The following is a 26,332-nucleotide window of genomic DNA, read 5'->3' as shown; positions in this document are numbered from 1 at the left end:
TGTATATATGCCCATGCCTCTCTCTCGCTTTCTCACAGCTCACACTTCTCCCTCCCCATATCCACAAGTCCATTCTCTAGTAGGTCTATGGCTTTATTCCTGTCTTACCCCTAGGTTCTTGATGACATTTTTTTCTCTTAATTTCCATATATATGTGTTAGCATACAATATTTGTCTTTCCCTTTCTGACTTACTTCACTCTGTATGTCAAACCCTAGGTCTATCCACTTCATTACAAATAGCTCAATCTCGTTTCTTTTTATGGCTGAGTAATACTCCATTGTATATATATGTCACATCTTCTTTATCTATTCATCTGATGATGGACACTTAGGTTGTTTCCAGCTCCGGGCTATTGTAAATAGAGCGGCAATGAACATTTTGGTACATGTGTCTATTTGAATTATGGTTTTCTCAGGGTATATGCCCAGTAGTGGGATTGCTGGGTCATATGGTAGTTCTATTTGTAGTTTTTTAAGGAACTTCCATACTGTTCTCCATAGTGGCTGTACCAATTCACATTCCCACCAGCAGTGCAAGAGTGTTATCTTTTCTCCACACCCTCTCCAGCATTTATTGTTTCTAGATTTTTTGATGATGACCATTCTGAATGGTGTGAGGTGATATATCTTTGTAGTTTTATTTGCATTTCTCTAATGATTAATGATGTTGAGCATTCTTTCATGTGTTTGTTGGCAGTCTGTATATCTTCTTTGGAGAAATGTCTATTTAGGTCTTCTTCCTATTTTTGGATTGGGTTGTTTGTTTTTTTTTATTGAGCTGCATGAGCTGCTTATAAATTTTGGAGATAAATTCTTTGTCAGTTGTTTCATTTGGAAATATTTTCTCCCATTCTGAGGGTTGATTTTCGTCTTGTTTTTCGTTTCCTTTGCTGTGAAAAACTTTTGAAATTTCATTAGGTCCTATTTGTTTATTTTTGTTTTTATTTCCATTTCTCTAGGAGGTGGGTCAAAATGGATCTTGTTGTGATTTATGTCATAGAGTGTTCTGCCTGTGATTTCCTCTAAGAGTTTGATAACTTCTGGCCTTACATTTAGGTCTTTAATCCATTTTGAGCTTATTTTTGTGTATGGTGTTAGGGAGTGATGTAATCTCATACTTTTACATGTACCTGTCCAGTTTTCCCTGCACCACTTATTGAAGAGGCTGTTCTTTCTCCACTGTACTTCCCTGCCTCCTTTATCAAAGATAACGTAACCATATGTGCATGGGTTTATCTCTTATCTTTCTATCCTGTTCCATTGATCTATCTTCCTGTTTTTGTTCCCGCACCATACTGTCTTGATTTCTGTAGCTTTGTAGTATAGACTGAAGTCAGGGAGCTTGATTCCTCCAGCTCCATTTTTCGTTCTCAAGATTGCTTTGGCTATTCGGAGTCTTTTGTGTTTCCATACAAATTGTGAAATTATTTGCTTTATTCTGTGAAAAATGCCAGTGGTAGTTTGATAGCGATTGCTCTGAATCTGTAGATTGCTTTGGGTAGTAAAGTCATTTTCACAATATTGATTGTTCCAATCCAAGTACATGATATATCTCTCGATCTATCTGTATCATCTCTAATTTCTTTCATCAGTGTCTTATAATTTTCTGCATACAGGTCTTTTTTCTCCTTAGGTAGGTTTATTCCTAGATATTTTATTCTTTTTGTTGTAATGGTAAATGGGAGTATTTTCTTCATTTCACTTTCAGATTTCTCATCATTAGTGTATAGGAATGCCAGAGATTTCTGTGCATTAATTTTGTATCCTGCTGCTTTACCAAATTCAATGATTAGATCTAGGAGTTTTCTGGTAGCATCTTTAGGATTCTCTATGTATAGGATCATGTCATCTGCAAACTGTGACAACTTTATTTCTTCTTTTCTGATTTGGATTCCTTTTATTTGTTTTTCTTCTCTGATTGCTGTGGCTATAACTTCCAAAACTATGTTGAATAAGAGTGTTGATTGTGGGCAACCTTGTGTTTTTCCTAGTCTTAGTGGAAATGGCTTCAGTTTATCACCATTGAGGACGATGTTGGCTGTGGGTTTGTCATATATGGCCTTTATTAGGTTGAGGAAAGTTCCCTGTATTCCTACTTTCTGCAGTGTTTTTATCAAAAATGGTGTTGAATTTTGTTGAAAGCTTTCTCTGCATCTATTGTGATGATTATATGTTTTTTCTCCTTCAATTTGTTAATATGGTGTATCACATTGATTGATTTACACATATTGAAGAATCCTTGTATTCCTGGAGTAAAACCCACTTGATCCTGGTGTATGATCCTTTCAATGTGCTGTTGGATTCTGTTTGCTAGTATTTTGTTGAGGATTTTTGCATCTCTGTTCATCAGTGATATTGGCCTGAAGTTTTCTTTCTTAGTGACATCCTTGTCTGGTTTTGGTATCACGGTGATGGTGGCCTCGTGAAATGAGTTTGGGAGTGTTCCTCCCTCTGCTATATTTAGGAAGTGTTTGGGAAGGATAGGTGTTAGCTCTTCTCTAAGTGTTTGATAGAATTCAGCTGTGAAGCCATCTGGTCCGTGGCTTTAGTTTGTTGGAAGATTTTTAATCACAGTCTCCAATTTCAGCGCTTGTGATTAGTCTGTTCATATTCTCTATTTCTTCCTGGGTTAGTCCTGGCAGGTTGTGCATTTGTAAGAATTCCTCCATTTCTTCCCGGTTGTCGATTTTATTGGCATAGAGTTGCTTGTAGTAATCTCTCATGATCTTTTGTATTTCTGCAGTGTCAGTTGTTACTTCTCCTTTTTCATTTCTAATACTATTGACTTGCATCTTCTCCCTTTTTATCTTGATGAGTCTGGCTAATGGTTTATGAATTTTATTTGTCTTCTCAAAGAACCAGCTTTTAGTTTTATTGATCTTTGCTATTGTTTCCTTCATTTCTTTTTCATTTATTTCTGATCTGTTATTTATGCTTTCTTTCCTTCTGCTAACTGTGGGGTTTTTTTGTTCTTCTTTCTCTAATTGCTTTAGGTGCAAGGTTAGGTTTTTTATTTGAGATGTTTCCTGTTTCTTAAGGTAGGATTGTATTGCTATAAACTTCCCTCTTAGAACTGCTTTTGCTGCATCCCATAGGTTTTGGGTCATTATGTCTCCATTGTCATGTTTCTAGGAATTTTTTTGATTTCCTCTTTGATTTCATCAGTGATCACTTCATTATTAAGTAGTGTATTGTTTAGCTTCCATGTGTTTGTATTTTTTAAGACCTTTTCCTGTAATTGATATCTAGTCTCATAGTGTTGTGATTGGAAAAGAAACTTGATATAATTTCAATTTTCTTAAATTTACCAAGGGTTGATTTATGACCCAATATATGATCTATCCTGGAGAATGTTCCATGAGCACTTGAGAAAAATGTGTATTCTGTTTTTTTTGGATGGAATGTCCTATAAATATTAATTAAGCCCATCTTGTTTAATGTATCATTTAAAGCTTATGTTTCCTTATTTATTTTCATTTTGGATGATCTGTCCATTGTTGGAAGTGGGGTGTTAAAGTCCCCTACTATGAATGTGTTACTGTCAATTTCTACTTTTATGGCTGTTAATATTTGCCTTATGTACTGAGGTACTCCTATGTTGGGTGCATAATTATTTACCATTTTTATGTCTTCCTCTTGGATCAATTTGTTGATCATTATGTAGTGTCCTTCTTTGTCTAATAGTCTTTATTTTAACGTCCCTTTTATCTGATATGAGAATTGCTACACCAGCTTTCTTTTGGTTTCCATTTGCATGGAATGTCTTTTTCCATCCCCTTACTTTCAATCTGTATGTGTCTCTAGGTCTGAAGTGGGTCTCTTGTAGACAGCATATATATGGGTCTTGTTGTTGTATCCATTCAGCCAGTCTGTGTCTTTTGGTGGGAGCATTTATTCTATTTACGTTTAAGGTAATTATCAATATATATGTTCCTCTTCCTATTTTCTTAATTGTTTTGGTTTCATGATTGTAGGTCTTTTCCTTCTCTTGTGTTTCTTTCCTAGAGAAGTTCCTTTAGCTTTTGTTGTACAGCTAGTTTGGTGGTGCTGAACTCTCTCAGCTTTTGCTTGTCTGTATAGGCTTTAATTTCTCCTTCAAATCTGAATGAGATCCTTGCTGGTTAGAGTAACCTTGGTTGTAGGTTTTTCTCCTTCATTACTTTAAATATGTCCTTCCAGTCCCTTCTGGGTTCAAGAGTTTCTGCTGAAAGATCAGCTGTTAACTTTATGGGGATTCCCTTGTGTGTTATTTGTTGTTTTCCCCTTGCTGCTTTTAATATGCTTTCTTTTTTTTTTAATTTTTGAGTTTGATTAATATGTGCCTTGGCGTATTTCTCCTTGGATTTATCCTGTATGGGACTCTCTGTGCTTCCTGGACTTGATTAACTATTTCCTTTCCCATATTAGGAAAGTTTTCATCTATAATTTCTTCAAATATTTTCTCATTTCCTTTGTTTTCCTCTTCTTCTTCTGGGACCCCTATAATTCGAATGCCGCTCTGTTTAATGTTGTCCCAGAGGTCTCTGAGACTGTCCTCAGTTCTTTTCATTCTTTTTTCTTTATTATGATCTACAGTTTTTATTTTCACTATTTTATCTTCCAAGTCACTTATCCGTTCTTCTGCCTCAGTCAATCTGCTATTGATACAATCTACAGTATTTTTAATTTCATTTCTTGTGTTGTTCATCATTGCTGGTTTCATCTTTAGTTCTTCTAGGTCCTTGTTAAATGTTTCTTGAATTTTCTCTATTCTATTTCCAAGATTTTGGATCATCTTTACTATCATTATTCTGAATTGCTTTTCAGGTAGACTGCCTATTTCCTCTTCATTTGTTAGGTCTGGTGGGTTTTTCTGTTGCTCCTTCATCTGCTGTGAGATTTTCTGTTTCTCATTTTGCTTATCTTACTGTGTGTGGGCTCTCCTTTTTGCAGGCTGCAGGTTCGTAGTTCCTGTTCTTTTTGGTGTCTGTCCCCAGTGGCTAAAGTTGGTTCAGTGGATTGTGTAGGCTTCCTGGTGGAGTGGACTAGTGCCTGTGTTCTGGTGGATGAGGCTGGATCTTGTATTTCTGGTGGGCAGTTCCATGTCTGGTGGTGTGTTTTGGGGTGTCTGTGGACTTATTGTGCTTTTAGGCTGCCTCTCTGCTAATGGGTGGGGTTGTGTTCCTTTCTTGCTAGTTGTTTGGCATAGGGTGTCCAGCACTGTAGCTTGCTGGTCATTGAGTGAAGTTGGGTGCTGGTGTTGAGATGGAGATCTCTGGCGGATTTCCACCATTTGATATTATGTGGAGCTGGGAGGTCTCTTGTTGACCAGTGCCCTGAAGATGGCTCTCCCAACTCAGAGGCACAGCACTTATTCCTGGCTGCAGCACCAAGAGCCTTTCATCCACACGGCTCAGAATAAACGGGAGAAAAATTAGAATGAAAGAAAGAAAGAAAGAAAGAAGGAGGATAAAATAAAATAAAGTAAGATATTATTATTATATATATATAATATATATGATATATTATAATGATATAATTATATATAATAATTATTATAACATATTATATATAATATAATACATTATATTATATATATTATTAGTATATTTTACTAAAATAATAAATAATTATTAAGAAAATTAATTTTTAAGTAAAAAAAAGAAAAAAAGGACAGATAGAACCATAGGACTAAGGGTGATAGCAAAGCTATACAGATAAAATCTCACACAGAAGAATACACATACACACTCACATAAAGAGGAAAAGGGAAAAAAATAATAAATCTTGCTCTCAAAGTCCATCTCCTCAATTTGGGATGATTCATTTTCTATTCAGGTATTCCACAGATGCAGGGTACATGAAGTTGATTGTAGAGCTTTAATCTGCTGCTTCTGAGACTTCTGGGAGAGATTTCCCTTTCTCTTCTTTGTTCTCACAGCTCCCGGAGCTCAGCTTTGGATTTGGTCCTGCATCTGCAGGTTGGTCACTGGAGGACGTCTGTTCTTCGCGCAGACAGGACGGGGTTAGAGGAGCAGCTGTTTTGGTGGCTCTGGCTCACTCAGTCCGGGGGGAGGGAGGGGTGCTGATGCGGGCGAGCCTGCGGCAGCAGAGGCCAGTGTGGTTTTGCACCAGCCTGAATATGCCATGCGTTCTACCGGGGAAGTTGTCCCTGGATCCCGGGACCCTGGCTGTGGTGGGCTGCACAGGCTCCCTGTAGGGGAGGTGTGGATAGTGACATGTGCTTGCACACGGGCTTCATGGTGGCGGCAGCAGCAGCCTTAGCGTCTCATGCCCGTCTCTGGGGTCCACACTGTTTGCCACGGCTCACTCCCATCTCTCTTGCTCCTTTAAGCAGCACTCTTAATCCTCTCTCCTTGCACACCAGGAAACAAAGAGGGAAGAAAAAGTCTCTTGCCTCTTCGGCAGGTCCAGACATTTCCCCGGACTTCTTCCCGGCTAGCCGTGGTGCACTAATCCCCTGCAGGCTGTGTTCATGCCACCAACCCCATTCCTCTCCCTGCACTCCAACCGAAGCCCCAGCCTCAGCTCCCAGCCCCCACTCTCCCCGGCGGGTGAGCAGACAAGCCTCTCGCGCTGGTGAGTGCCGGTCGGCACCGATCCTTTGTGCGGGAATCTCTCCGCTTTGCCCTCCGCACCCCTGTTGCTGTGCTCTCCTCCATGGCTCCAAAGCTTCCCCCCTCTGCCACCCAGTCTCAGCCCACGAAGGGGATTCCTAGTGTGTGAAAACCTTTCCTCCTTCACAGCTCCCTCCCACTGGTGCAGGTCCTGTCCCTATCCTTTTGTCTCTGTTTCTTCTTTTTTCTTTTGCCCTACCCAGGTACGTGGGGAGTTTCTTGCCTTTTGGGAGGTCTGAGGTCTTCTGCCAGTGTTCAGTAGGTGTTCTGTAGGAGTTGATCCACGTGTAGATGTATTTCTGGTGTATCTGTGGGGAGGAAGGTGATTGCGGTTTACTCTTCCACCATCTTCCCCCTCTCCTATAGCTCGGTTTTTGACTTGCAATTTTTCTTCCTTTTAAGTGTAAACCTTTACAGTTATTGATTCCCCATGTCATATCATGGCTTTCTTTGCATTCCAGAAGACTCTGTATGAGTCATGTTTTCATTATCACTTGTCTCTAGATGTTTTCTAATTTCCCTTATGGTATATTCTTTGACTCATTTGTTAAGTGTATGTACTTTCATTTCCATATATGTGTGGACATATCACTTTTCCTTCTGTTGTTGATTTATAGTTTCATTCCACTGTGAAAAGACTTTGCATGTTTTCAGCCTTTTTAAATTTATTAAGACTTGTTTCATGTCCTAACATATGCTTTATCCTAGATAATGTCCCATGCTTCTTGTGAAAAATATATCTTCTGAGTTTTGGGGGAATAGAAATTTTTATATATGTTTGCTAAGTCCATTTGGTCTATAATGTTGTTCTTCTTTCATGTACTTACTGATCGTCTGTCTGGTTTATTTTATCCATTATTGAAAGTGGGAAGTCAAATCCTCCTACTATTACTGTAGAACTATTTCTTCTTACTCTTCCCCCCTTGTTCTCCTCCCTTTCTTCTTCTTCTTCTTCTTCTTCTTCTTCTTCTTCTTCTTCTTCTTCTTCTTCTTCTTCTTCTTCTTCTTCTTCTTCTTCTTCTTCTTCTTCTGCTTCTGCTTCTGCTTCTTCTTCTTCTTCTTCTTCTTCTTCTTCTTCTTCTTCCTCTTTCCTCCTCCTCCTCCTCCTTCTTCTTCTTCTTCCTCTTTCCTCCTCCTCCTCCTCCTTCTTCTCCTTCTCCTTCTCCTTCTCCTTCTCCTTCTCCTTCTCCTTCTCCTCCTCCTCCTCCTCCTCCTCCTCCTCCTCCTCCCCCTCCCCCTCCCTCCCCTCCCCCTCCCCCTCCCCCTCCCCCTCCCCCTCCCCCTCCCCCTCCCCCTCCCCCTCCCCCTCCCCCTCCCCCTCCCCCTCCCCCTCCCCCTCCCCCTCCCCCTCCTCCTCCTTCTTCTTCTTCTTCTTCTTCTTCTTCTTCTTCTTCTTCTTCTTCTTCTTCTTCTTCTTCTTCTTCTTCTTCTTTTCCCCCAAAATGCATATATTGACCCACTTGATGTTGTCTCAGAGGTCCCTTAGACTCTGTTGAATTTTCTTCATTCTTTTCATTCAGACATGATAATTTCAAAACACTTGTCTTCAAGTTCACTTATTCTTTCTTCTGCTTGCTTGAGTCTCCAATGGAAAATTCTAGTGAGTTTTTGAATTCAGTCATCTCATTTTTCAGCACCAGAATTTCTATTTTTTCTTCTTTATAATTTATTTCATTTGTTGACCTTCTAATTTTGTTCATTTATCTTTTTCCTGATTTCTTTTAGTTCTTTGCCTGTTTTTCTTTTCACTCTTTGAGAATATATGTCAGTCACTTAAATGTCTTTTTCTTGTAACACAGATGCCTGTGTTTCTACAGGGATGGTTTTGGAGGTTTACTTTGTTCTTTTGAGTGAAATTCATTTTCTTATTTATCTGTATGCTTTGTGGTCTCTTGTTGAAAACTGGTCATTTGAAATAACAGATACCTTTCCCAGTCCTTGCAGATTGACTCCATGCATAGGAAGACTATTGTTATTTAATCACTAATTATGTTCTATATTTGGGATAAGCCCATCTTGAAGGCTTGAGTTCTTCTCAGACCTCTACTGGGTTTGTCTGTTTCCTGGGCCTGTGTGTGTGTATGTGTGTTTGTGTGTGTGTGTGTGTTGATTCTCTGTATACATGGCTGCTTTTAAATGCCTTAACTTCCTTAAGATTCTCAGCCCTGATGCCTTTCAGAGCCTTAGCTATTCTATTGGAGTAATCAGTAATCTATTGTAGTACCAATAATCTCTTTTCCCAGTTGTCTATGCATCTGTAATCCCCCAACAGCTTTCATGAACCATGTACAGTACTTCCCATGGCTTTTCCTAGCCTGAAATCTGAGCTGAAACACTTTTGACTGTCTGAGCTCTGAATTAGGTAACACAGAAGATAATCCCTTTGGCAACAACTGAGACAGGTTGAATTGCTGCATATTAGCTCTGCTCTTTTCTCTCTGGTTCAAGGAAAGGAACTGGGGCTGGGCCACTGCTTTATCCAATCCATGCCATGCTTTTCTAGGAGGGGGTGGGGCCAGAGAAAGTAAAAAAAAATTCACAAAATTGCCTACATCTTTTTCTTGACTGAGCAGGTATTTGGCTGCTGTGGATCTTTGACTGATTTCCAGAACAGCTACAAAGTTATTTTCACCAGTCTCTATTTGTTTATTTAATATTTTTGTGACAGAATAAGATCCTAGAGATTCCTAGTCTACCATCTTGCTGACATCACTCCCTAGTAATGCAGCATTGAAAAAAAAGATAAAAACTACATGAAAATCACCTTGACTTGCCTGTATATTTAAAAGATAAAGCTGAATTTGCTCTGCCCTTTATTTATATCCAGAAGCACAATAGTGAAATTATATGTAATTACAAATGGAAAAGATCTTGAAAATCTAGTATATCCCTATCACCCTACATAAGTGGCAGTTGACACCCTCTATTGTTAAATGACAAATAGTGGCTAAAGGATTTTTTTCATATAACTGGGGTTATTAAAAGTTTGGAAACCAGTCATACTTGACTTTCCATTTCATTATAAAACTAAAAGTTCACTATTCTACACTCAGTATTATTGATAGAATTAAACATCAAGCCACTATTTTCTACTTTTATTGATACAGAATTTCATCATATGTATAAAAGTTTAAGTATTTACTCTGTGCTGTGTGTGTATAACTGATGGGAATCATGTTTCCCTTTTAGAAAGGCCAAAGGAATGCAACTCAATACTTGTTAAAGTTCACTGTAAGAAGTTGAAAAAGGATAGATTCTACTGAAATTTCAAATTGCTTAGATAATTTATTGATGCCTTCCATAGACCACAAAAAATTACAGACAACACACAGTTCACAAAAGTTTAGGCCCACCTGTCTAATGAATGTATACATACTCTCAAAAAACTGATACTTGTATTCAAAAAAGGTAAGTGTAGCTTTCATTTTAAGAAAGGGTATCTAGGCATTGAATTCTACTCTTATGCTTATAAAAATATGCATATTTCTATACCTAAGAATAACTGTAGCCACCTCTTTATATGACTTGAGAGTGGAGAAGACTATATCACCTCCTATAAGCTAAACAGACAGCATCAGGAATTATTATATTTGGGAAAACTTGATCAAATATACAAACAAATCCATGTAAAAATAACTATGCTTTCTCAAATTTCCATTAATGCTTAAACTATATTGGAGTGATAAATTCATGAGAAGCAGTGGTCAAAGAGTGATACTGATATAGAGAATTCATGTCGTTCATTACAGAAATATTAAAAGTTGTCTAGAAGATTTTATACAAAATAATGCAATACTATACAAAATTATATCTAGTAAGTAAAAAGTCATGAAGGTTTGTTACTATGAAAATCAAACCTGACTTCACAAAAATTTCATCTGAATTAAAAGTTAAATCATATAAATATATAGACAGAGAGACAGGTAATACTCTCAGCTCTTATAATAGTAATTTTCTTATAATAAATTCAAACTAGTAAGAGATTTTCTTTCTAGCATACTGAAGTCTATGCTTTTTTCTTCTATTTCAGTTTTTGAGACTTTTTATTGTATCTTAGTGGTGTAAATTGTGTTGCATTTACTTGGTTCCTTGTATCAAAATGCATGGGATTAAGAAACTAGGTTTGGTCCAAAAAGAATACATTTCATAAGGAAAAAATCTAAAATACATAAAATATTTTAATTAAATCACCTTCTTCTCTCCCATTATTATGCCAGCATTTTCCTGGCTTTACCAAGAACCCCTGAAATTGGGAAATTCTATCTTAAGACCTGAAAGAGAGATGAATTGGGCTGCGTTTTAGCACTGTAGAGTGATCACCATGAAATTAGCCTTACGATAGCTTAAGTGTCTATACCAATTTAAATAGGCAACTAGGAAAATATAAACTCAGTTCATATTTTTTTGATATAGAAAATTTCATAATACAGACTACAAAATTAAATGCTTACAAACATATCCTAATAATTAAATGTTTAACTTTATTTAATGATATAATTATATTTCCAAATATACTATTTTTAATTTTTAATGGGAAAAAGCACTTTATGCATACCAAAACATGTATAGTATACTAGTTAAAACCACTAGATTTGCAGTCAGACAGCTCTGAGTTCAAATCCCAGATCTGTTATTTACAAGTTATGTGACCTTGACCCTGTTACTTTACATCTCTAAACATCTGTTTCCTCATGTGAAAAATGGGAATAATTTTAGTATCAACTTCATAGGGTACAAAATAATAAAAGTTAATGTACTTAATGCCTTGCCTGGCACATATTATTATTTTGTTTGTATTATTTTTGTAATTAGTATTATTGTTATTACTAACATTATCCCCCTTATTGGCATTTTCCTTGTAAAGATCTTGAGAAAATAACTAGTGCTAAAGTACAGTTTTTGAAAATTATGACTTTCATACAAATATAATAGTAACTTGTCAAAGAATTTTGTGTGATTCATTAATTAATGAGGTAACCCATAAGACGTTAAAATTGCTTCAAAGAATCTTTGAAGAAAAGACATAAAAACAATTAGGAATGCTGAAAAAAATTGGTTATAGATACAAAAGCAGTTAATAACCTATAGGGAATAAAATGTAATATTTGGGTGGGGTCATCATTCGGGGTTAGAAATTAATTCTATCTTTATCAAGCAAAATTTATTTTATTGTTATGTATAGGAATCACAAGAAAACTCAGTTTTCTACAGCTTAACTTCTACACCTATAGAGTTGTAAAATAGCCTTGTCAGTTAGTAAGTCAAAGATGCACACTCTGTGGAATCAGATAATCCTCATTTCCATGTCTTAGACAATACTCCTGACACTATTTTCTGGTAAAACATTGATGGCCTACCCAGTACCTTAGAAGTCTCATCCAATTAATTAAGATAATCATTTAAATTAAAGGTTTCTAAAATACATAAACTTGTGTTGGCTGAGTCAGGGATTATTATTTTTATAATGTTGATGAGAACATTGAGGCAAAGAAGTCAAGCAAATTGTCTGTAATTACTCTAAGTGGAGGAATAAGTCCATGACTAATTCCCTTTACTTCAGTCTCCTTTTTATTTCCACTAGAATATATATATATATATATACTTATATCCAAAGTAAGGAGAAATAGAAAAGCAAAAGAGAAACAAAAGGGGAGAAATGGGGTGCTGTTTTAATTTGAAGGTGAGGTAGTGGCTAACTTTTTCTTTAATAACTGATCCTCTGTGTCTTTACAGATAACAACCAAGGTGCCATGTTTTTTCTTCAGAAGATTCTACATTCCCCAAACCTCTCTAGTTAATAAACCAGTGTCCAGATAATATTAACAGCCAGATTTTTGAGCATTCATTATCATGCACATGCAGAAAAATCCTGGGTTTTGGATGCAAATCTATAAGGGAATCCTTCCGCAAGCCCTGGTTCACAATTCATATATGTGTGTACTGTGTTAGCTGAGCGCAGCATCAATTAACAATAGCAATTGTGTTAAAGATTCAGATTAGCTAAAGCATACAGCTGTGGATTTTCTGGTTCTGCTTTTTAATATAACATCAGAATTTAAGGTGAAACCCAATAGTATATGGTGGATATTGAGGATATCTTAATTATTGTTGATTTCATATATTATTAAAAAATATTACTGGATGTGAGACCAAGTTCAAATGGAAGCTGGGATCAGATAATTTAGATTATGATTAAAGAGAGAGAAACAGAAATAAGATGAGTAATACAATTGTAAGGAAATTAGTAGATGATAATAAATGAAATTTTGTAAAATAAATGTTTTTCATTGGGCTTTACAAATAGGCCAATATAAAATCGGAGATAATTTCTACATATAATTATATAAGTTTTTCTTATTGTTCACCCCTTTTAGATATTAGTATTCTATACTGGCTTCAAATTTTAGGAAAGAATTCCTGGAGAAGATTTTAATTAATATTGCTTATTGAATTCTCTTTCATTTTGCTTACAGAATAGGCTTGGGGATAAGGAGTTAACTTCAAGTTAAAATGGAAAAACATCCCAGGGTCCTCTGAAGATAAATAAGAACTCTCATAGAGGGAAAAGAATACAACTGTGGTCTTTGTAACTACAAAGAGTGTTAAAACAGGGTACTATAGTTTATAAAACAAAAAGGCAATTATATTCAGAATTACTTAACATGTGAGCTCTCATATAAACAAGATCAGGCATCTCAGATATAACTTGGATAAACAAAGAATAAGAAAAACCCATTCCAGCTAGCATACTAAATGACAGAGGAGGCATTTTCCACATAATGTTAAGATGCCAATATGTGAAATTTCCTCATACAGATTCTGAGTACTGATCAAAGAAATGTGTGGTATTTTTAAAAGGAAATTCATTGTCACTATGCTTTGAGCGACATCTGGTGGCTGAAGAGAATTCTGTCATTTAGTTATCCTTAACGTTTATTAGTCAGACTACACTTAGTATGTATAAGGTATTTTTAATTTCTTATATTAGATAAGAGTACATTTTATTAATGTCTATTAATTTTAACACTGTTGAACTTTCTTCTCAATTGTCTTCCTAAACCTCTTAAGGTATGATCCAAAAAATGATTCATGGTCAACTGTGGCACCTCTGAGCGTTCCTCGAGATGCTGTTGCTGTATGTCCCCTTGGAGACAAACTCTATGTAGTTGGAGGATATGATGGACATACTTACTTGAACACTGTTGAGTCATATGATACACAGAAAGATGAATGGAAAGAGGTACTCTCATTTAAAGTATTCAAATTGATATATTTCACGTTTTAATTTAAAAATTAAAATATGTGTTTGGAATTAATCCCATTCTCTTCCTCTCTAGGGCTGAACCAAATTCTTTAATGAAATTTATAGCATGTGCTTTATTTAGCTATAGAGAATTATTAACTGAGCTGTTTTATCATTAGCAGGATCCATCAGTACTCATATAAAGTGGAGACAAGACATTCTCTTAACGATGGACTCATTCCTTTTACAGAAAAGTGAATCAGATTCAATAATCCAAGAGCTTTACTCTCTGACCAACTTTCTATGTATGTATTATGACTTGAGAAGCAAAGAATAATGTCCTCACCCACAAATGTCTGCCCTTTCTTATTGGCTGGTGCCCAGGAGGAAAATCTTTCAGTCCCCTCCTTATAGAGGTTCTACAAATTACAACACTCCTAACTACTGATCAGTCATTCAAGGGACTTGGTGCACAGTAAGAGACTGGAATTAAACTCTCTCAAGAGTGCTGGGCATCTAACAGAAGAAATTCTAAGGAAAGTACAAGAAGGGGCACTGAAAGGACATCTTGGTGGTGTTAAAGGAAACTTGATGCTTCTGACAGCTTTGCAGTTATAGCTCTGTATTTATTCCAAAATGCCTAATGGTGTTTTGTTGATTAAATGATGGATTAATAAAATATGAAGTATGATTAACTCTTCACCATTTCCACAAACAAGCAAACCTTGTATTTGGTATCAAACGTCACCTTTCCTTACATTAACTTCATGGTGCTCTATTTTCTACGTAGTAAGCTGGTTACTGTTCTAAATAAGTTATGTGTAATATACTGACACCTGATAATGGGATTCTAGCTCTTTCCTCCAACAATATGATTCATGAAGACCCTCAGAAATATTCAAGTTCTGCCATGTAGGTAGCTCTTTACAATGGTTAGGACAGCTAGAAATGGAGGAAAATATTTAGAAAACAAGGATGTAGGTCAAATACAAGAATCAAAATATTTGTAATTTACTTTTCAGAAAATTATAGACTAGTAGCTAAGAGACCTAGACTCTATTCCAGGCATTTCACTGTTTCATTGTGTGACCTTGAAAATGGTGAAAGAGAACTAATAGATAATGAGATTATAACTACTATATGCCTAATTATTTTCATTCATTATCTTCCTTAACCCTAACAAAAGCTCATTGAAGAATGAGTATTATTAGCTGTAATTTTTAAAGTGAGAAAATTATCAGAGAGGTGAAATTTACCCAAGATCACCTGTTCTTCAAACTCAGGCCTACTTCATTTTAAAGACTATGCTCTTTCTACATTGGACTATTATTTGGGCTGCATTTTCCCATATCTTTATACAAGATGAAGGTTGGGCCAGAATAGGTAAGGACTTTTTCAACTCTAATATATTATGCTAAATGCAGAGTTCATTCAAACAGCATTTCTTTCCTTGTTTTTGTTTTCTGTGTTAGGAAGTTCCTGTTAACATTGGAAGAGCTGGTGCATGTGTTGTGGTGGTGAAGCTACCATAAAGCTATCTTTATCAAAGGGAAGGAAACTGGATAATTTCAAGAAGTGGAGTAGGAAGAGGAGAGGAAGAAGAAATATGTTCTTTCCTTCAATTAGTAATCAAACATGAAAATTCTTGTGTCATTTTAATATGTAGATATAAATGCTCTCATTTGTGAAGCCAAAGCAAGTTTTCAAACACTAATTACATATAGGTGTTTAGTGTATATGTTGTTGCAGCTAATAATATAAATGAAAATCCAGTAGTCTATGTTTAGTCTCGTCACTTTAAAATGTTAAAATGTTTAAGGGAAATTGATAGTGACCAAAGTATAAAAAGTTACAAAAGCATCAGTAATTTTGAGTCTGATAAGTTAAAAACATTTTCTATTTCAAAAAAAATTAAGTACCCTATCATTTGGAACGTAACTAATATAAAAGAGACCATCTAAAGCTTAAATTATAAGGTTTGATTTTCAGTAAGACATCATTCTTTTATCTAAACAATATCCTAAATAGCTAAATAATATCTCACATTTACCAAGAAGAAAGATTTTACTGTGGTGAGATTAAAAAAAAAAGAAAAAGCTCATTGACATAATTTGTTATGCTGATCACAGTAGGTTAAAATTTTCAGACTTACTCTTTTACAGTACCATTTTCCAAAGCACACATATAGATTTGGTATTCCTTAACATGTTGTCTTGTTAGGCAACATTTATTTTACCAGTAAAATATTATTGTAATTCCATATACACAATCTATACAATAAAATGGTGAATATTTATCATATTGATACAAACTGTGACCTCAGCTTTCGAGTGTCAGGGCCTCACTTGTATAGACAGTAACATTCTCCTCAAACATTTCTATGAACTCTTAAAACACCTGCCATTAAGTTAAACCAGTTTTCAAAAACAAAGCAATTTTTCAACAGCAGTAAAATTGAGATGTTCTACAATATTAACACATGGAAACACCAAAATGTTCAACATCCATGGTTAATTCTATAATTATCTTTTATGTACCAGTACATGATTTTCTGTCAATTTTATATTCATCCAGTAGAGAATATTAAGGATATATGCACTACAAATGTTTTTAAATTAAAAAACAACAAAAAAGACTAGCTGGGTAGTATTTTACCTTTAAATTCTCACTTCCATGTCCAATTATTTAAAAAAAAGTGGGGGAGGTTGGCCAAAAAGTTCATTTGGGTTTTTCCATAAGATGTTATGGAAAAACCCAAATGAACTTTTTGGCCAACCCAATATTTAAGATAAAATGTTGGAAAACCTTCTTTATGAAAGTAACTTTTCAATTAAATTATGATTTTAGAATTTCTGCAATATGTCCTTTTAAATGGGCTTTGTATTGTAGTATGTGAAACCAACAAATAAAATCCAGAGATGCTTATAAAATGTACTACTACTTTTAAGTTTTTAAAAAAAGAGCAACATAGGTTGTACAAAGATATGTGTACTTTAACAAACTGAATTTAAATAAAATCTATTTCCTCTGGTTATAAAGTGTGGCTTTAGATTATGTCAAGTGCAGCTTGAATTGACCTTTTGATATTTATTTTTCCAATAGCTAAAGTATTTAAATAAAAAAATAAAATTCCCCTACTTTGTTTCTTATTCCTGCCATTGTCTTTAATTCTAAATAAAGGGTTATAGACATCTTCAGTTCTAGGGGTAGAGATGGAAACATAGAGATGTTGTAAAAAATAATAAACACACACCCAGAGAGTTCTGTTGGATCTTTAAATTCATACTTTATCTAAGTCAATGCAGAAGTAGAGTTACTTAAACTTTTATCTCCAGAGCAAAGCTTGGCCTGTCAAGTTAAATTGGAGTGTGAGCTAGTGGGAAAAAGAAAGATCAAAGGACCTACCACAGCTCAGCTTGCCAATGCTCCAGTCACAGCTAGATGGCACCAATAGGGAAATCATGTCCAGAGTCATGCTTGGTCAGGCAAACAGAGAAAGAATACCATCTTCTTGATGGTCCAGTTAGGCTTGCTTCATTTTGATCAGACATTGACTAGTAGGAGAGGTATGTATATGTTGCCCAGGGCTGCATTTGAAAATCATGCTCGCAAGCAAAAAAATAAAAATGTGGGGCTACATCAAACTTAAAAGTTTCTGTACAGTGAAAGAAACCATCAGCAAAATGAAAATAAACTATGGAAGGGGAAAAAATATTTGCAAACCATACATATGTCTAATAAGGGGGTAATATCCAAAATATATAAAGAACTCATACAACTAAGTAGCAAAAAACAAGCAACTCAATTAAAAAATGGGCAAAGAACCTGAATAGACATATTTTCAAAGAAGATATATGAAAGGCCAACAGGTACATGAAAAGATGCTCAACATCACTAGTCATTGGGGGAACGTAAATTAAAACCACCATGAGATATCACCTCATGCCTATTAGAATGACCATCATCAAAAATACAAATGCTGGATGTGGAGAAAAAGGAACTCTTGTGCACTGCTGGTGGGAATGCAAATTGGTGCAGCCACTATGGAAAACAGTTTAGCAGTTCCTCAAAAAATTAAAGGCAGAACTACTATATGATCCAGCAATACCACTTTTGGGACTATATTCAAAGGAAATGAAAACACTTACTTGAAAAGATATCTGCTGCCCAATTTTTAATTGGGTTGTTTGTTTTTTTGATATTGAGCTCCATGAGCTGTTTGCATATTTTAGAGATCTAAATAGACATTTCACCAAAGAAGACATACAGATGGCCAAGAGGCACATGGAAAGATGCTCAACATCACTAATTATTAGACAAATGCAAATCAAAACTACAGTGAGGTATCACCTCACACTGGTCAGAATGGCCATTACCAAAAAATCTGGAAACAATACATGCTGGAGAGGGTGTGGTGAAAATGGAATCCTCCTGCACTGTTGGTGGGAATGTAAATTGATACAACCACTATGGAGAACAGTATGGAGTTTCCTTAAAAAACTAAAAATATGGCCCAGCAATCCCACTACTAGGCATATACCCAGAGAAAACCATAATTCAAAAAGAGACATGTACCACAATGTTCATTGCAGCACTATTTACAATAGACAGGACATGATAGCAACCTAAGTGTCCATCGACAGATGAATGGATAAAGAAGATGTGGCACATACATACAATGGAATATTACTCAGCCATAAAAAGAAATGAAATTGAGTTATTTGTAGTGAGGTGGATGGACCTAGAATCTGTCATACAGAATGAAGTAAGTCAGAAAGAGAAAAACAAATACCATATGCTAACACATATATATGGAAGTTTTTTTAAAAAATGGTACTGATGAAACTAGAGGCAGGGTAGGAATAAAGACGAAGGCATAGAGAATGGACTTGAGGACACGAGGAGGGAGGAGGAAACTGGGGTGAAGTGAAAGTAGCATCGACATATATACACTACAAAATGTAAAATAGATAGCTAGTCAGAAGCAGCAGCATAGCACAAGGAGATCAGCTCGGTGCTTTGCGACAACATACAGGGGTGGGATAAGGTGGGTAGGAGGGAGGCTCAAGAGGGAGAGGATATGGAGATATATGTATATATGTAGCTGATTCACTCTGTTATACAGTAGAAACTAACACAACATTATCAAACAAATATACTTCAATAAAGATGTATAAAAAAAAGAAAGAAAAGATATCTGCATTCCCATGTCCATAGCAGCATTATTTACAATAGCCAAGACATGGAAACAGAGTGAGTGTCCTTTGATGGATGAATGGTTAAAGACCTTGTGGTATATCTATCTTTCTATCTCTCTCTCTCTATCTATCTATCTATCTATGTATCTATTTATCTATTTATCTACCTATCTATCTATACTATGGAATATTATTTTGCCATTCAAAATGAGGAAATCCTACTATTTCAATAGCATGGATGGATCTAGAGGGCATTATGCTAAGTGAAGTAAGTCAGAAAAAGACAAATACTTTATGATCTCACTTATATGTGGAATCTAAAAGAGAGAGAGAGAGAGAGAGAAACCAAACTCATAGAAAAAGAGATCAGACCTGCTTACTAAAGGCGGAGTGTGGGGAAAAGGGAAATTGGAGGAAGGGAGTCAAAATGTACAACTTTCCAGTTATAAGATAAAGAAGTACTAAGAATATAATGTACAACAATGATAATAGTTAACACTTTTTTATATGATACATAAGAAAGTTTTTAAGAGAATAAATCCTAAGAGTTCTCATCATAAGGAGATATTTTTTCTTTTCTTCTTTCTTTTCCCTTTATTGTATCTATATGAAATGATGGATGTTAGTTGAGCCTATTGTGATAATCGCTTCACAATATATGTAAATCAAGCCATCATGCTGTATGCCTTAAACTTATACAGTGATGCATTTTTTATGTGTCAAAAAAAACTGGAAAAAAATTGTGCTTGGGCCACTATGGCTTAGCTGGGCTGCCAAAATCTGAGCAGAGTTGAGCAGTCAGAATGGAGAGCTGCAGAGGCTCAGAGTACTAAAACATAACTGTGTTTGCTTCAGTCAAATCTAGTTTGGAAAAGGAGTTATAGGGTCAGGACCCTTGCTACCATAGCATAGTGGAGATGACCTATCAGTTTGGTTTAAGCTAACAAAGATAAGAAAGGGAGTTATTAATTTATATACTCTTTCAACAAGTGTAAAGGCTGATACATTTAGACATTATACTCAGATTGGAAAGAAAATATTGGTTCTTGATTGTTCTGTAATCACTATGACCTTGCTTTCAGGGTCTCCCTGCTCTGCAGCCCACAACGTATATTATGATGTCTCTCCAGACAACACCATCAGCTACTTTCCCAGTATTTCCATAAGGCATGAAGGAACTTCTAGATACTTTCTATACTACACAGGACCTTAGAGTAGACTCTGGGGCACTAAACTCAGTTTCTCTCTCTGCCTAACTCTACCATACATTAACTTGACTCAGGTGTGGTTGCTGCCACATTTTGATATGGAGGGAACACTGAAAGGAAGTCTCCTCCTATAGTCCCAAATGGAATAGAGAACAAAAACTCCTCTGATTTTAGATTTTGTCTTAAGCTCTCCAACAAGATTCCCACCTCAAGATCTTATTCCGGGAAAAGAAAAAAGACCATAATACATATATTTCTTTAGGTGTCATTTTTCTCTTACCACAGTCACCTGAGGAAGAGGGACAGGTTTTTCAGTTACTTTTCCTCTTTGTAATGGACTTCTTTTACATCATATACCACTTGCTAGAGACACTAAGCCCCAACTGAACAATGGAAGGAGTATCTCCTCTCTAGTCTGTGGAAGACACCACATAAACTTCATATTTCATCAACCTGCCTCTCCTTATGTAAAGGAAACATTTTTAAAAATCTATAGAATACTTTTCCTCTCTTGACAATACTTGTTTTTCAAGATTATTGCCTACTACAGACTAGGGAAAAAGTCCTGTTTGACATGCTTAAAGTTTAATATTGGTATCCACTTTCTTTGCCTTCCTGTTGTAATCCTAATCCCCTCCCTTACACAGACACAGACACGCATACACACTCAGATTATACACAAACAATGGGTGAAATGAACATATCTAGCAAAATACTGGACTCTCACACATGAGTAAACATTAAAAGGAAAAAAACACATTAATAGTCTTCGAAAATAATATCCCTGCATCACAAATATTTATTAAGGATCTACTGTGTCTTAGGCCCTAGTGATATATGCAAAAATTAGGGCTAAGTTTGTGAAATCTCTACCAAATCCAGGTCTGTGTAATTTAGATGATATTTCAAGTAATGGAGAATCAGTATTTGGTGGCCTCTTTTCTACAAAGGCCAGCTGAATTTTCCCAATTCACATTTCATCTAAGGTCATGGAGACCCTCATACAAACAGCCTGATTCCATAAGCTTTAGTATCTATGTGAGTGGTTAAATAATCCTATCTGGATCATAATTAACTAGACCTTGCTAGAATTGGAACACATAGAGGTTCTGGTCATCAGAGAACAACTAGTCTTATTTAAAAATAGGTCTGAAAACACGAAAATACCTTCACAAGAGCAAATACTCTAGGTGAGGCAATCACAGCACCTGGGTGAACCACAGAAATAAGAAATAAGAAAGGACACATTGAGGAGTGTAAGAAAGACAGATTCACACTACCTCATTACCCCTCTCCTAAGCTAAGGCAGCTCAGTGTGGAGAAAGACACCTTCCCCATGGGAGGGGAGTAAAATGAGTACCCAACTTTACCCCAAACCCCAGAGAGAACCCATCCCAGCACCAAGCCAATTCCCACAGCTGTATGTTGCTTCTTGCAGGCTCCTGCAAACCCAGACCCCCACTCACCCTGGTACCTTTTGGCTCCAGTGACCACAGGCAGCTCTGGCAGTCCCAAATGCCGTCCTTGGCGCCAAACTCCCAGCAGGCTCCCATGAAGCCAGACCCCAGTTGACCCCAGTGCCTGCCTACTCCAGCAGCCTCAGGCAGCTTCCATGACAGGACTCCTGGAGGACTCCTAGGAACCATGGTCCCTGCTCACTTTCTCACTTGTCAACTCTAACAGCTCCACATAGATCCCTTGGCACCAGGATCCCCAAAGGCTCCCAGGAACCCAGGCCACCATTTCACCCTGGTGCCTACTGGCTCCAGTGGTCCCAAGTGTCACTTTTGGCATAAAATTCCTGATGGGCTCCTGTGAAGCCAGACCCAAGTTCACTCTGGCACATGCCTACTCCAGCATCTCAAGCAACTTCCATGCCAGGGCTCCAGCAGGTTACCACACATTTAGGCTTCCAGTTCACCCTAGCACTTGCCTACTCCAGTGGTCCCAGGCACCTCTCACAGTTCCAGGTGGTTTCTATAGGATGGCTCCCAACAGGCTCCTGGGAACCCAGGCCCCCATCACACCCATGCACCTGACAGCTCTGGGGGCTCCAAGCTGCTCCTGTGACCCTTGGTGGCTCCTGTGATTCCAGGCTCCCTGTGGGCTCTGAGGAAGCCAGGCCCCAGCTCACCCTGGCACCTGCTAGCTCTAGTGGCACCAGGTAGCATTTATGGTACCAGGCACAAAGTGGGCTCCTGTGAATACAGGTCCCCCCATCTAACCCTGGCACCTGGCAGCTCCTGTGACCCCAGGTGGGTCCCAAGGCACTGGGTAGCATCTGTGGTACCAGGCTTCCAGTAGGCTCCCAGTTCATCTGACATCTGCTGACTCTAGTGGTCCCAGGCAGCTGCTGACTCTAGTGGCCTCAGGTGGCTTCCACAGCACCAGGATTCCAGCAGATTTCCAGGAAGTCAAGTTCCCATCTCACATTGGTGCCTGCTACTCCAGCAGTCGCAGACAACATCCATGACTTCAGGCAGCTTCCTTGGCTCCATGTTATTAGAGGGCCCCTGCAAACTCAGTTCCCCACCAAGGAACTGGCTAGTTTCAGCAGTCCCAGTTGGCCAGTGGCCACAGGTGATTCTTCCTCTCCAGGCAGCTTCCTTGTATCCAGGCTCCTAGAATGCTTCCATGAACCAAGGCCCTCAATCCACTCTGGTGCCTACTGGCTCCCACAGTCTTAGGCATCTCCAGTGGTCCCAGGATCACAGCCCAGCAAGGTGCCAGCTGACTCAGCTGGAACCAGGTTCCTGACAAGCTCCCATGAATGCAGACTCCCAGCTTACGCCAGCACCAGCTGTCTCCTATGGCATCAGGTAGCCCTTGTGACAACAGACTTCCATCAAGCTCCAGCAGTTTCCCAGTACATTCCAGCACTGGCTGGCTCCTACTGACCTGGGTGGCTTTTGTGGCCTCAGGCTCCCAATCAATGCCTGTGACACAGACTCCAGGGGGAATCCAGCAGGGCCCATTGCCAAGCTGACTAGCGTGTCCCAGGCTTTCACAACCCACTCCAACACCAAGGCACTCAAGGACTCCAGCAAGGAGGAGGAAGTACTCCCAAACTCATTTTACAAGGCCAGCATTACCCTGATACCAAAGCTAGATAAGAACATGACAAGAAAAGAAAAATACTGACCGATATCCCTGATGAATATAAATGCAAAAATAACAAGTCAGCCTTAAAGAAGAAGTAAATTCTGACATGTTACAACATGGATGAAACTTGAGTTATGCTAAGTGAAATAAACCACTCACAAAAACACAAATACTGTATGATTCAACTTACATGAAGTATTTAAAATAATAGAATTCATAAAGACAGAAAATAGAGTAGTGGTTACCAGGGGTTTAGGGCAGGGGATTATAGGAAGTTAATGTTTAATGGGCACAGAGTTTCAGTTTGGGATGATGAAAAAGTTCCGGAAATGGATAGTGGTGATGGTTACACAACAATGTAAATATACTTAATGCCATTACATTGTACACTTAAAAAATGTTTAAATGTTAAATTTTATGTCATGTATACTTTACTACAATAAAAAAATAAAAATAAATGGATCATAGACCTAAATGTAAGACATGACATTATAACCCTCTTAGATCAAAATATAGGAGTTAATTTGCATGAACTCTGATAGATAATGTTTTCTTAGAAATGACACCAAAAGCACAGTGATAAAAGAAAAAAATAAATTATACTTCATCAAAATGTAAAACATTGGTGTTATAAAAGACACTATCAAAAAAGTGAAAATACAACCCACAGACTGGGATAAATCTGATACCTGGTAAGTGGCTTGTATCCAGAATTTTATTAAAAAACATAACTCATTAATAAAATGATATATAATCAAATTTTAAAATGAGCAAAGGATTTGAATAGACATTTCTTCAAAGAAGATATACAAATGTCCAATAAGCACATGAAAACAAGCTCAAAATCATTAGCTATCAGGAAAATGCAAGTCAAAACCATAAGATAATAGTTTACACCCACTAGGATGGCTAAAATTTTAAAAGACAGGGTATAACAGGTATGGCGAGTACTGAAACCTTCATACATTTCTGGTGAAAATGTAAAATTATGCAGTCTTTTTGGAAAATAATTTGATGATTCTTCAAAATGTTAAACATAGAGTTATCTACCATATAGATACCTATAACAATAACCAATAACAATACCACTCCTAGGCACATTCTAAGAGAAATTAAAACATCTGTTCATACAAAAATCTGTTCTTGGGTGTCCATAGTAGATTTATTCTTAATAGTCAAGCATGGGGGAAAAAACAATATATCCATCACCTGGTGAATAATTATATAAATGTGGTATATCCATACAATGGAATACTATTCAGCCACAAAAAGGAAAAACTATTGATATGCGTTAAAATATGGATGAGCCTTGAAAGCATTATGATATGTGAAAGAAGTCAGACACAAAATGTCACATATTGTATGATTCTGCTTGTGTAACAGAGTAATGATTTACATATTATCTGAGATGTTCTTTACTTCTTGGAATTCACTCTCATTCTGTAACCATCTGCACTTTGCAACACTATAGTCCCAATGAGGAGTAAAGAATAAAATCTGACTTTATAAATTCAAAAGACCATTGATCTAGGTATAAGAAAGAAAGATTTACCAAAAAGTTATGCTAAATTAGAAGCAGGATTTTTCCTGGTTCCCCACTAAAAGTAGATAAAGATACCATGAGTTTGGAGGGAAAGATTCTTGAGCAGAGGATTGGTGATGAAACAAGACAGACATGAGTATATATTTGGGGGAGGAGGGAACTGGCCATGTCCTTACCTTCTTCGGCTGAGACCTAGGGGTAATAGACCCCTTAGATAGGATATATACCTTATTTTCTAGGATAAATCCTAAGGAGATAGCAAGCTCCAGCATTATGCTTAATCAGTTGTAAATCAGATATCATTGTGTAGTATGTAGGTCTAGGCATAAAGTGGATAAAAATATACTCTGAGCTTCCTGTGACAATAAATATGGTAGGAGACTGTCCAGGAGTTCCCATGGCCCCCTAAATGAAGATATAAGTTACCTGTGTACCTACATGGTGGTCTTGTTGGTGGAACAATTGATACACCTGATACAGAAGATTTGGAGGGAACTATAGAGCTAAGCACTCAGATGTTCTTCTGATTTCTGTATGTCAGACTGGAGAGGAATGTACTCAAGAACCAGATAGGATAGGTTGTTTCTCAAAAGGGCTAAGATAATGTAATTCCACTTCCACAAACCTTTTTAAAAAATCATTATATGTGTATGTAAAAGTACAAAACAATTGACTGAAAGGATATACACTAAATTTATGTTAGTGGTTGGCACTTTTGGAGAGAAAAAGACAGGAAACAAGTATAGCAAAATGTTAACAGATATATATTGGTGCCAGTTTTAAATGTCTAGTAGTCATTTTTTAAGAAGATAAGTGGAAGGACTATATAGGAAGATAACTTATAACATTGCTATATAGGATGAATTTAGGAAGATAACCTATAACTTTTACCAGCACAAAATAACTAGGTTTCTTTTGTTACAATTTGGAAAATCACACAGAGTAATAGTATGTGTTTAGTAAATATGATTCTTATTCCATAAAGTCAGATGTCATGACTTAAAAGAACTCATGACAACTTAAAAGATGTCATGATTTAAAAGAACTAAATCATATTCTACACTGACCTAGAAGTTCCTATCCTCCCTCTGTTCAACCCTCAGCCATCTCTTCTGAGGTCTTTCCAATTTTGTCCTTCTTCCACCATGGAGCAAGTTCAGGTAGAAACACCTCTGCAGCCTTTCTAGATTGAGAAAATTTCTTTCAGCCTCTCTGCCACCTTCCTCCTGTGCAACCTTCTCTGGAAACTCAGGCCTTGGGTAAGCAAATAGATTTGCTCTTTATTCTCTGGTTGCTCCTCTAGATCTACTTGTGCCCTTTTCCACTCTTCTCTGTGCCCTGGGAGGCTGACTTCTAAGGATTCTATCAACACAGCACCTTTGCTCTGACTTTCATTTGGGGAACTATTCAACCAGAGGC

The 26,332-nt window shown here is 37.0% G+C and overlaps 1 protein-coding gene across 1 annotated transcript in view; it reads left to right on the top strand.

The window, feature by feature from the left end:
* The window catches only part of KLHL4 (kelch like family member 4), a 114,936-nt gene extending 98,035 nt beyond the window's left edge, over window positions 1-16,901 (top strand). The window contains exons 10-11 of the mRNA XM_060137403.1: window positions 13,688-13,859; window positions 15,335-16,901. Of these exons, the coding sequence (XP_059993386.1) occupies window positions 13,688-13,859; window positions 15,335-15,394 (232 nt within the window). The 3' untranslated portion in view covers window positions 15,395-16,901. The remainder of the gene's footprint in view (window positions 1-13,687; window positions 13,860-15,334) is intronic.
* Window positions 16,902-26,332: the final 9,431 nt, after the last annotated feature.

Source organism: Lagenorhynchus albirostris, chromosome X, assembly GCF_949774975.1.
Source record: "Lagenorhynchus albirostris chromosome X, mLagAlb1.1, whole genome shotgun sequence".
Lineage (NCBI taxonomy): Eukaryota > Metazoa > Chordata > Mammalia > Artiodactyla > Delphinidae > Lagenorhynchus > Lagenorhynchus albirostris.
The sequence above is the reverse complement of the archived record's forward strand: the minus strand, read 5'-3'. Positions and strand labels throughout refer to the sequence as shown.